Here is a 13,166-nt window from a genome sequence, read left to right on the forward strand (position 1 = left end):
AATTTACCTAGATTTCAGTAAGGCGTTTGATACCGTGCCACATGGGGAATTATTAGTTAAATTGGATAAGATGGGGATCAATAGGAAAATTGAAAGGTGGATAAGGAATTGGTTAACAAGGAGACTACAGCGGGTCCTACTGAAAGGTGAACTGTCAGGCTGGAGGGAGGTTACCAGTGGAGTTCCTCAGGGATCAGCCAATCTTATTTAATCTTTTTATTACTGACCTTGGCACAAAAAGTGGAAGTGTGCTAATAAAGTCTGCGGATGATACAAAGCTGGGAGGTATTGCCAATTTAGAGAAGGACAGGGATATCATACAGGAAGGTTTGGATGACCTTGTAAACTGGAGTAATAGTAAAAGGATGAAACTTAATAGTGAGAAGTATAAGGTTATGCATTTAGGGATTAATGACAAGAATTTTAGTTATAAGCTGGGGACGCATCAATTAGAAGTAATGGAGGAGGAGAAGGACCTTGGAGTATTGGTTGATCATAGGATGACTATGAGCCGCCAATGTGATATGGCCGTGAAAAAAGCTAATGCCGTCTTGGGATGCATCAGGAGAGGTATTTCCAGTAGAGATAAGGAGGTTTTAGTACAGTTACACAAGGCACTGGTGAGAACTCACCTGGAATGCTGTGTGCAGTTCTGGTCTCCCATGTTTAAGAAGGATGAATTTAAACTGGAACAGGTTCAGAGAAGGGATACTAGGATGATCCGAGGAATGGAAAACCTGTCTTATGAAAGGAGACTCAAGGAGCTTGGTTTGTTTAGCCTAACTAAAAGACAGTTGAGGGGAGATATGATTGCTCTCTAGAAATATATCAGAGGGATAAATACCGGAGAGGGAGAGGAATTATTTAAGCTCAGTACCAATGTGGACACAAGAACAAATGGATATAAACTGGTCATTGGGAAGTTTAGACTTGAAATTAGACGAAGGTTTCTAACCATCAGAGGAGTAAACTTTTGGAATAGCCTTCCAAGGGAAGCAGTGGGGGCAAAAGACCTATCTGGCTTTAAGATTAAACTCGATAAGTTTATGGAGGAGATGGTATGATGGGGTAACATGATTTTGGTAATTAATTCATGTTTAAATATTCATGGTAAATAGGCCCAATGGCCTGTGATGGGATGTTAGATGGGGTAGGATCTGAGTTACTACAGAAAATTCTTTCCTGGGTATCTGGCTGGTGAATCTTGCCCATATGCTCAGGGTTTAGCTGATCACCATATTTGGGGTCGGGAAGGAATTTTCCTCCAGGGCAGATTGGAAGAGGCCCTGGAGGTTTTTCACCTTCCTCTGTAGCATGGGGCATGGGTCACTTGCTGGAGGATTCTCTGCTCCTTGAAGTCTTTAAACCACGATTTGAGGACTTCAATAGCTCAGACATACATGAGAGGTTTTTCGCAGGAGTGGGTGGGTGAGATTCTGTGGCCTGCGTTGTGCAGGAGGTCGGACCAGATGATCATAATGGTCCCTTCTGACCTTAGTATCTATGAATCTATGTAGAGTCCTGATGCTGTGTTGTATACGTTTATTCAATTTCGAAACCCAGAGGAAACATTATTCAAGTTTGTGGAGAAAAAAATTCCTCAGACAGAAGCAGGAGCATCCCTCATTCACTTCTGAAGGTAGAAGCTGCTCAAATGGGGTTGTTGCAGCTATAGCTATATAGTTGTGTCCGGAGCCTCTCAAGCCATCAGTATTTATAGCCTCTATGGATGGTGGGATGGGACCTACCTAGCAATGAGTTCTCTGAATTGTGAATGAACCCTAGAGAGGTTTGCCATCCTCCCCAAAATATATTAAATGCAAAATAAAATTAAAAAAAAATCTGTTCAGCCAGGTAAATATACATTGATTTTTTTAATGAAACATTCAGGCACTCCTCCATGAATTTTCAGCAAGAGAGCACAACATCCATGAAATCTTTTCATTTTCTTTTTTAAAAAAGCTCAGCTAAATTACATCACAATAACCAAGGCTGGGACATTAATTTATGAGCAGAAATCGGACCTCACACTTTTGTTGCATTTTTGTTCAACCCCTATACTTTTCTGTAAGGCTAAGGCACCAAAAGTTGTAATGGATGGCACATCAGCCTTACAAAGACATTTGAGTTACGTTTCACTTGAATTTGCTTGTATTATTTATAACTTATTAGGTATTTTAATTTTTATTAAAAGTCTAAGTTACTCTTCACCAATTATGCTTTTATTTGCTGTATTTCACTTAGCTTGGAAATGAAAATGCCCTAGTCAATTTCACCCTCTTTATACAAGTATCCAACCAGATTCACACATTCATTCTCATATATTAGCAGAATGCTCCAATGTTTGGGTTTCAAATATGCAGAGGAATATTATTCCTTTAAAATAGTTTCCCTTTGAAATGCTTTTTCTAATGACATGAAAACACTTCTATTGGTGTTAGCTTTTTACATCACCTATATTTGGCATCTAAATTTACTTGACTATGTCCCTTTTAATGTCCCTTAGTTTACGTTAGATTTATGCTAAGCATTTTACTTTTACAGTTTATATTCTCCAATAACTCTTTGATAAACTCTGAACCCCACACCCTTCGGAAAGAAAACCCAGAAGGGACTGACATCATCTATTGAATTCAACAGCCCAATTAATCCTTTCTATCCAATTCATAATTAGGATAAGCAGCAAGGGAACTGAGTCCCAAGGTTATGCACAGTATAATCAATAATCTGTTTCCATAATTCTCATTTTTTAAAGTTTAATTTTATATATGGACATTTTTACAAGAAGCTTCAAAACTACTATTTTAATGAACAACAACACTTCACAATTGCAATATCAGCAGTGAAGTAAAATTTTTAAATAAATTAGAATCAAATCATTTTTGCCATTGCCACAAATCTCCTAGCTTTCTTTCAAGCCAGACTGTTATTCAGTAACATAGTTCATAATGATCATGTTATCAAAATGCAACACTGTCATTTATGAGGATAAACACTGTAAAGCCCTTTTCTCACAGAGAAGAGACACTGACTTAAGTGATAATCTTATTCTGACTCCCTAAAAAGCAAAACTAAAAACAAAAACACACACAGAAAATCAGAGATTTGAAGCTATGTGCAGTTTACAAAAATCATGGTGCTTCCTATCATCATTTTAAGGGTCTTATCTATACCAGCAGATGGATCATCTCATTAAGATGCAAAACACTAATTCTGGATGACACAGCAGCTAAACATCCTAACAGGTTACCAAGAGCAGCATGATGCTCCTGAGGCAATGACTGACTCATTTGATGCCAACAAGTACCAAAAGATCACCACAGAGAACTATAATGTTTCTATTTTCAGTATCTTATGAGAAAGAAAACAGGAACAAAAAAAATCTATAAAAAGCTTATTCTGTCACTCTACCCCATCATACTGGGCCCAATTCTGCCACCCCTACTCCCAGTGGGTAGTACATTATTTCATGGGTCGTTGCACTGATTTGAGTAGTACTTTACTGTCCCAAGTCATTTTACTGACTTCAGTGGCAGTACTCACAGACTAAGGTACAGGTCAAGGTGAATGAGGCAGACAGAATCTAATCCTTTTTTTTTTTTTTTAGGGAATCTGCTTTGCAGTCTTATATTATGACAAACGTCAATTAAAGTAATAGCAAACTGTATGGTGTTTTGGTTGGGAGTACGTAAGGGGGCAGTTTTCATTTTAAAAGCAAGATGAAAGCAGTACAAGTGTCATCTTATTCAGCCACTCAAATTATAGTTTGTAGAACCTTTAAATCACACTCCATAATCTCTTAATAGAAGCAGCTTCTTTACTTAGTTTGGTTTGTGCATTTTCATGCTCTGCTCCAAAAACTTTTCATACTCAAGAATAAAAGTTAGAGACAACATCTCATGGACCAGCCACTTGTTTACATTAAAAGCACAGCCACTTAGGCTGAGCCATGTAGTTTGAATGCTTCATGGAACAGTAATTTTACAACCTGATTGGTAATGGAGACAATGTCATGTAGCCCAGAAAGAACCAGACAAATTGATTTATTAAATAATGAATGTGCACTAGTCAGACTGAGGAAACAATGCAATCTTTACAATTCTTCACTGCAAAATATTTTGTGTATATACATGAACACAGCAAGAGCGAACAACCAACACAGTTATACAAGTAGATCGTTTAGCTGCCCTGTTGAAGAAAGCTTATAGAAATGAGACGCAATATCTAAAAAAATCAGAAACTGTGAGAGTTCAAAAGATATGAAAATGAGTTTGTAACAGTAAGTAAATGATCTACACAGAGCAAGGGATCATAAACAGCACAAACACAATCCATCTATCCTATTTAGATAGGTAAAAAGGATTTTTAAAATGTGTCCACAGAATCTTCCACCTTTAAATCTAGTAACCCACAGACCTCATCATATTTTATCTTTGCAACCATTACTTTTGTGATACATACATTGCATAGTGCAGAATTACATAAACAGAAAATCCTTCATTTACTTATCTGATCAAAACAAAGACAGAATGGTGGGGAACATGTCACAGTGTGTCTACTAAATAAAGCTCACAGCATTCAGCAGAAGAGCAGTTATTTTAGTTGTAAGGCTTACCTTTAATAGTTTCCTCCACAACTTCTACTACACGATCTATTTGCTGAACCTGAAAAAAGGACCAGAAGATCAATAAACTAAGCTGTTTTGATGGATCTGAAAAATTCTTGTTTTACATGCATTTCATTCAGCAGTGTGGAAGAAAATAAAATAGTTTTTGGTTATTTCCATTTAGGATAGTGTTGTGTAGTATTATTTTGTCTTGGGCAGAGCACGGATGATTCTATTCACCTATACAGAAACATTTGGTTTCTATTTCCTAGCAGAAAAAATAACTTCTCTTTAGTAGGATAAAAAAGGATCCATGAGCTTCTTTTACACCATCTTTAAGGTCTGCAGAAATGTTATATGGGATACCGTGTCAGCGCTAGTAAGATAAGCTAGATCAGGCCTGGACAGTAGTTGGATAAAAAGTGCAAGAAAAGAGAAAGGCAAGAAATTCCAAAAGTTAAGATTACACTCTAAGCTAAATATAGTCTACAGAATACCCTGATTACATATTTCAAATTAGGGTTTCATAACTTACACCTCTCAAAAGTCTAAAATGGATTTTAATCTTTTTTTAAATTAATTGTTTAATTGATCAAGAATTGGAAAATTCAGCTCATGAGTTAAAGGTTTTAGCAAATCCTGATTTTAAAACAGAGGGCATTAAAAAAGAAGCTTGGCTGGATTCCTAACCTAAAATATTTGTGATCACTGCCCTTCTCTTATTGTGCAATGGGGAAATTCACTTATAAAGTTCTTAAACCCTTTAAAATCAATATATTGAGCTCAAAGAAAAAACGCAGTACATTCCACTTCCATTTTTTTGGGATATGGTCAAGAAATATATTTCTTGAAAGTATGTGTCCAGAGGATTTATGCGAGTTACTGGAACTTCAATACTACAGTGATGACAAGTGAGATACAAGGAAGGCAAGTCTGAAAGTGCATATTGCACTATGTGGCTCCAATATGAAGTACCTCTAACTGAAATTAAAGGGAGTTGCTTGGCTGGAGTCCCATGCATTTAGGAAGAAAAGGCTGTTGACTTCCAATTTTAAAATCTGTGGAACAAAACATTTTACCTAACCTAGAAAAATATATCTACACTGGAATATTCTTTAAGTTGTCACAGAAAAGAAAAGAATTTGTTAATACACAGATAAAATGATCATATGTAATTACAGCACAACTCATTCTACTATATATCTTTTTCATCATTACTATTTTAATTACTCACACATCGCTTTCTTTCCTCTACTCACTTGCATGTACAATGACAATCTCCGCACCAGAAATCAATCAATCATGTTCTGCTGTGTGATTGAGTGATTTACCTCTCCAAAGAAACCAGAAGTCCCCAGGAGACACAGAAACCAGGAGACATCTGCATAGTAAGGGACACAGTACTTCTTGATATAAGATTTCTCTCCCAGTAATATCCCATGCAGCACTTTTAAAAGGGGCCATACTCTTTTATCAATGTACAGATAAAAAAACAACAACTTTACCCTCTCCTAATTTAATCCTCAGCCATACTTCAAAATTTGAATGTATAAGATTGTTACTTACCTATATTGTAACTATTGCTCTTAGTGATGTGGGTGTAGATATGTATTCCACTGGGTGTGCATACGCCCAGGGCACAAAGCCAGAGAACTCTGCCTAGCAGCACCCACAGGGGCAGCACTCATTCCCTGTGCCTCAAAGCCCTGCATGGGGACATAACACTGCTTTTCAAGCCACTTAGCTGGTAAGCAGTAATGAAATGGATATTCCAAAGGAATTTAGCAGGCTCCAAAAGGGCTTCATTTATCTGGAGAGTTACTCTCCCTGGGGCTGATTGGCGGATATCCAGCAACTTGTGTGTGTTCTCTTGCATGTACTCGGCCTGGATCCAGAAATCTGATACAGATACCTGATGAGCCAGGTGCCAAATTTCATGTTGGCTCTGAAGAAAAGGCACTAGTGAAGAAGAGTCCAGTATTGCAGTGTCATCAGAAAAGAAAGGAGGACCAATGGAGGCAGAGGGGGAGGGGAGAGGTTAAGGTACCTGCACAAGACGGTCAGACTGGACTGGCTCAGGAAGAATAACCTTTGACTGCAAGTATAGTAGAGGGAGAAGTAATTGGTCATCTTCCCCTGGACTGAATCAAGAGCAGGAACTCCCAGACCGAGTCACACTCCAAAGAGGCCACTGGGAATAGTGGTAGGACATTGGTGGCCAGCAGGTATTGGCAAGGGACTGCTATCTCTACTGCTAGAATGGTGATGATGCCAGTACCAATGATGATCCAAGGATCGAGAACGGTGCTTTGACAGTGAGAAGGAAGAGGAAGAAGTCTCCAAACAAGATCTTAAGGAGCCCTTGGAGTCATCCAGTGTGAATGGAGGAGCCACCCCCGAGGAAGCAAACAAACGGTCAGCCTCATCTGGAACCCAATACGAAGTCGTCACTGGTGCTGAGGATCAAGGAGCAGTTGAAACTGTTTAGCCTCTGAACTACAGTAGAATCAAGACTGTAAAGGCAGAGCAGGTCTGACGCCGCCAGATATGCCAACAGTGTGGAGACAGTCAGTGCCAATGCTGCCATCATTGTTACAGGACTCAATGGACACTGCATGGTGAGAACCGCAGTCAACATTATAGAGTCCAACTGATCTGAGCACTATACTGGGGAGCAGTTAGATGAGACAGCTCCATCATGCATATCAGAGGCCTCAAAGTGCCAGTCAGCACTCCTCTGAGGTGACGAACAGGAGTCCCTCTGAGTCCTGGAATGGTCTCAGTTGGTCTTATGGGACCTTTTCCTCAGAGGACCTGAAGGAGGAGAACAATCCGTCTTTCTTCCAAGGGAAAGCCCTGAATCTTGAGCCAGGTGCCACATTTCATGTTGGCTCTGAAGAAAAGATGGATAATCTGAGGTCCCCAGTGCCAAAATGGACCTCATGGCCTGCGATAAGAGATGCTGTTTCAGCCGCTAGTCTATCATCAACAGTGTCCTCTTCTTAAACAACGTGCATATAAAGCACCTTTAATGTTCCCAACAAACATCACGTGTGGGGGGTCACTATTGGGGATAGCTATACTACAAGACAGAAAGTTTAAACACTGGTGAGGGCATCATCTAGGGCAACTATCTATCCGAACTACTGTAACTAAACCTAAGGGTACTACTAAGTATGCTAACAACGAACCATTAAGAATAAATTCACAGAGAAACTGAGAAAAAACTGTGTGCAGAAAATCACTACACAGAATGCTCCAATTCTAGCTGCAGGCAGTAAGAAGGAACTGAGGGGGTTTGGAGCAGCACTGCCCTTGAACATCCAGAGGCAGGGCAAAAGCCACAAGGCACAAGAGCCATCCCTATAGGTGCTGCTAGGCAAAGTTATCTTTTTAAAGATAGATATTACGTTTGCCCTTTTCCAGTCCACTGGGACCTCATCCGTCCTCCATAAATTCTAAAAGATAACTGCTAGCAGTTCCGACATTGCTTCAGCTAGTTCCTTAAGTGCCCTAGGATGAACTCCATCAGGCCCTGCTGACTTGAATATATCTAATTTATCTAAATAGTCTTTAACCTGTTTTTTCCCTGTTTTGGCTTGGAATCCCTCTCCCTTGTTAGTAATATTAATTGTGTTGAGTATCTGGCCACCATTAACCTTTTTAGGGAAGACTGAAGCAAAAGAAGCATTAAACATCTCAGCCTTCTTGATGTCATCCATTATTAGTTCTCTTCCCCTGTTAAGTAAAGGACCTACACTTTCCTTCATCTTTGTCTTGCTCCTAATGTATTTAAAGAACCTCTTTTTTTATTGTCTTTTATATCCCTTGCTAGGTGAACATGGTTGGAAATGTCTATGAAATATTTTGATGTATCATTAAATACGTTAACAAGAAATTGCTCTATCATATTGCTGGTTTTGTGTGGCCTTCTAGATATAGGACAAATAGAAATGTTTATTAGAAGTGACACTTTTGAGAGTGTTGATTTCTATTTACATGCCAAATGTTCAGTCTGAACACTTCAGTGTTTGAAATACAGTCACCTTGCAGCCTGGCTTAACAGACTCAAGCATATCTACCTGAATAAGCAGTAACAGATATTTAAACCAGAGCCGATCAATTGAGCAGCACTCGTTAAGAGAGCTCTCTGCATGAAACCACTCTTCTCCACAGCGTTGAAAAGCAAATCTGCACCTATATGCTGGGCTTACAGATCTCCAACCAGATTTGCCATTTAAAATCATTCCACATAAAATTCAACCCAATTTATACCTTTCCTGAAATATATATTGGGAATTCATGTTTGTAAAGGCTTCTATCTAGGATGGTACAGAGTGTGAGCCTCACAAACATTAATGCATTCTAGCCTTATAAGCCCCTGTGAGGTAAGGAAGTATTATCCTTATTTTACGGATGCCAGTGTACAGTAGATTTACTTAATAGCAACCTCTTGGTTCCAGCTAAAAGCTGCTATTATCCAGAAGCTGCCAATAAGCAGAGGTCACTGTTTTCAGGGGGAGACACACAAAAATGAGCATGTAACAATGATACATTACCCAGAACAATAGTTCTGAAACTGTTTATTAACTTTCAGTACTAAAAAAAACCAAACATGACAAACAGTAATGGATTCATATTATAGCAGCGGTTCTCAAACGTTAACAACCCAGGGACCCCCATTTTGATTTTAAAATTTTCACGGACCCCCAAGCCTCCCGCTCAGCCCCAGGTCTCACCTCCACTCCACCTCTTCCCCCAAAGTCTCACCCCCGCCCACTCCTGCCCCTCCTCTTCCATGCCTTTTTCTTGGGACATTTCAGCTTGCTGTGTGTCACAAGAAATACTGTAAAGTGGAACACAAGTTTACAATACTGTGTAAAAATTATGTTTTTTAAAACCCTCAAAGAAAACTTATAAAGCACTTACAGTGTAAGTCTTTGTATGCTGAACAGTACTGTAATTACAGTTAGCGTCACACAAATTAAATCAGCTTGAGACTTTTACAAATAAAATAGATAAAAATAAAAAAAAATAAAGAACAAAATCTGTTCAATGTTGTCTGCTTTCCTCATTTTGCCACTTCCACTTGTAAATCCTTCTCAGTTCTGTGTGCAGGCACAAAACCATTCTCAAAGCCAACTCTGGAATATCCTGAGAAAAATGTCCACTGCACATAGCTGCTCTGTGAGGAAAAGCTCTTCAGATTTATCATCAGCTGCACTATCCTCTTGTGTCTCATAAGCCTGCTGGTACTTTACAGCCACTACTATCTTCCGAAGCTCATTTTTCATCTCCAGATGACTCTCAAACTAAACAATGGCCTCAAATTCCTCTGCAGTTAAGATTTTCAGGAACAGAAACATCATTCGGCATCTGAATGCCCACCACACCATCAATTTCTGTTGATGAAAACCCTCCCTTCCCGAAGCAGTTTAGAACAGTCTGTGTGAGAACTCCTTAGCAAGATGAAGTGCATCAATCACAGGTTTGGGATTTTTTTTCACAACATCCATATCTCCTATGGGCGGGTCAGCTTCCACAGAGGCAGTAAAGTGAGCATTAAGAGGAGCACAGTAGTGACTGTTGAAGTTTTTAATGACATCCATGCCCATTGGCTGCATAACTGAGGTTGCATTCGGATGCAAGAATTTTAACACCATGTGTGATAGCTTTACATGACCTGAATGATCTGGGCAATTGTCAATTAAAAGGCACATGGGTTGGTCTTATAGCCACAGCTCTCTAATCTAGTTCTTAAGCTACTCTTCAAACAACAAACTAGTCATTCATGCACTGGCTGAGTTTTTGTAGATCACAGACAGCTCTGTGTGGTCCTTAGGGAAACAACAAGAGCACTTGCTCTTTCTGATCACCCTGAGAGGCTGTTTCTCCAGGCCATCCATGTTTGCACAACTTCCAATTAATGGCAATGTGATACGGACCATAGATTTTTCCCCTCTCCTGCAAACCTTTCTTTCAGCATTCCAAAGCCTCTGTCAGAAAAGCACCAGTCTCATTAGCAATGAAAATGTTACATGGATGGTACTGCTCGAGAATGCTGGGTAGGATGTCTGCCCACCATTCACTGGCTGCTGAAAAGGTCAGCATCTATCTTTCTTGCCATGCTCTTTGTGCTGAATCATGTTGTACCCGGCTTTCCACTTTCTAAACCAGCCATCTGCAGAGTTAGTGTCCTTCCTAGGCTCTACCACTAGTGACTCACTTTCTTTTTCAGCACTGGCCCAAAGAGTTGAGCACCGAGATGAAGCGTATGCTGAAACCAGAGCCACAGGGCTTGACCAACATCTACCTCCTTTCCTTCACGTTGGTGCTCACAGCTTCATTCTGTGCTGTTCCTGTGCTCCTATAAAGTATTATGGCTGTTCTTCTGAATGCACAAAACAACTGTGACAAAGTTCCTGCTCTGCCTTGGTGGATCGTATGCTTTCTGGCGGATTTGCTCGCCTCAGAGGTTCACAGCAGTCCTCAGTTTGGCTCCTTGTTAGTGGCACAAAGCTGCCGTTCACTCAGCTAACCTCATCACTAGCCAGCATGGAGAAAGGGAGGAGAACAATCCCCTCAGTCTCTGCTGACCCACTGACTGGGTCATGGGACAGGCCAGTGACCTTCTCCTCTGGTGGGACTCAGAGTCCAGGTCAACTCTTCTTGTATCAAACAGGGAGTTGGGGGATGGAGGGGAACACGGGCCCGCCCTCTACTCAGGGTTCCAGCCCAGGGCCCTGTGGATCGCAGCTGTCTACAGTGTCTCCTGTAACAGCTGCGTGACAGCTACAACTCCCTGGACTACTTCCCCATGGCATCCTCCCAACACCTTCTTTATCCTCATCCCAGGACCTTCCTCCTGATGACGCTTGTACTACTCAGTCCTCCAGCAGTACGTCTTTCCACTCTCAGCTCCTTGTGCGCCTCTCACTCCCAACTCCTCACACACACCTCGCTAACTGAAGTGAGGTCCTTTTTAAAACCAGGTGCGCTGATTAGCCTGCCTGTCCTAATTGATTCTAGTAGCTTCTTAATTGGCTCCAGGTGTCCTAATTAGCCTGCCTTAATTGGTTCCAGCAACTTCCTGATTGTTCTGGAACAACCTATTATCTTACTCAGAGAAAAGGGACCTGCTTAATCTGGGGTTAATATATCTACCTTCTATCACTCTCCTGTAGCCATCTGGCCTGACCCTGTCACACAACACACTTTGAGAAAACCAACCTATTGGCTACGCTCAATTGCTTAGCAGTGGACTCATGTATGGCCTCCAGCACCTGACCTTTATCAGCAAAAGATAGGTCCCTGCGTTTGGAAGCCATAGCACACAGTGGAAGCACTCAATTATGCATGCTCAGAGGTAGGAAATGGATTACAGGCAGGACCTTCCCTCTAAATAAAGTTGTTCTTAAGCAGCACACCTGTTGCTAATAATCCAAATCCCATTAACACTGATATTAATGGGATGGGATTGTTTTCTGATTACTATGTTGCCAATAACCACAAACTGCTATTATCAGAATTGCTATTAATCTCGTGTGTGTGTGTGTGTGTGTGTGTATACAATATATCATCCAAAAAAAATGAATTTAAAGTCTAGTACTTACATTCAAGGCACTGATTAAAAGAAGCTCTCAATTGCCATAGTCTTACTGGTAGTTACACAAATACTGCAACTTCCTCATTCAACCTTCGTCATACTCAGACCAACATTTTCCAAGGGAACTCTACTCTGACACACTGTCTCTCTACAAAGTTATCCCAAGAGACTTATATTTGTTAGCAAGAAACCACATTCTCAGACAACATTGCTTAAAATATAGTACAGCTTACGTAACTGATGACAAATCAAATTTCTATTACTCAACACATGGATGAGACCAGCAAAAACACCTGGTGGTAAAGCAAAGGTTTCACAACTGCTGCCTTATAACATTTACATTTTCAGAGTTGAATCAGCATGAAGTTGCCAACAAAACATTTCCAATTTCTCTGTCTCATTACAATTGCCTTTTTAAAAGAATATTTTACTATACTAGGATGCTGAGTCTCACTTTGTTTAAAACATTATCATGTCAAAATATATTGTTACTTAGTCTGCATAAATATTACACCACTTGTAATCCCCTATTTGAGGAGCCTAACACTAAATAATATTGTATACTAGCTGGAGGGAAAACCCACACTTTTCTGTGTGACCTAATTGGGGGGGAGGGAGGAAAGGGGGAACAAAAGCATAATACAGCAGAGATAAAGGGAGAATCTAACCCAGGGTTTCTCTTTTGAAGATTTATGTCTACAGAACACGAGGTTTGTGTACTTATGTCCTATGTTTATGGTACTATAACTTTCATGCACACTGCTGTTATCTTTACAATTATAATCTTTATTGTGAACATCATTTCAATGTTTCCAAGGCCAATTCCAATGATTTGAGGGCAGTGTGTTAATCTCTTTAGTAAACTTTTACTAGACATTTGTCTGTTTTAAATCCAAAATGGAAAACATTTTAATTAGTAACTAGTAATTCTGGGAGCCCAACCTAAGTTGAAGT

General features: G+C 40.0%; 1 protein-coding gene across 4 annotated transcripts in view; it reads right to left on the bottom strand.

Annotated features, from left to right (window-relative positions):
- Nucleotides 1-13,166, bottom strand: part of CDKAL1 (CDKAL1 threonylcarbamoyladenosine tRNA methylthiotransferase) — a 685,215-nt gene that overhangs the window by 439,212 nt on the left and 232,837 nt on the right. For all 4 annotated transcript variants that reach the window (XM_048839973.2, XM_048839974.2, XM_075125356.1 and 1 more), the window contains one exon: nt 4,616-4,664. In XM_048839973.2, coding sequence (XP_048695930.1) covers nt 4,616-4,664 — 49 coding nt within the window. The remainder of the gene's footprint in view (nt 1-4,615; nt 4,665-13,166) is intronic.

This window comes from Caretta caretta, chromosome 2 (genome assembly GCF_965140235.1).
Source record: "Caretta caretta isolate rCarCar2 chromosome 2, rCarCar1.hap1, whole genome shotgun sequence".
Classification (NCBI taxonomy): Eukaryota; Metazoa; Chordata; order Testudines; family Cheloniidae; genus Caretta; species Caretta caretta.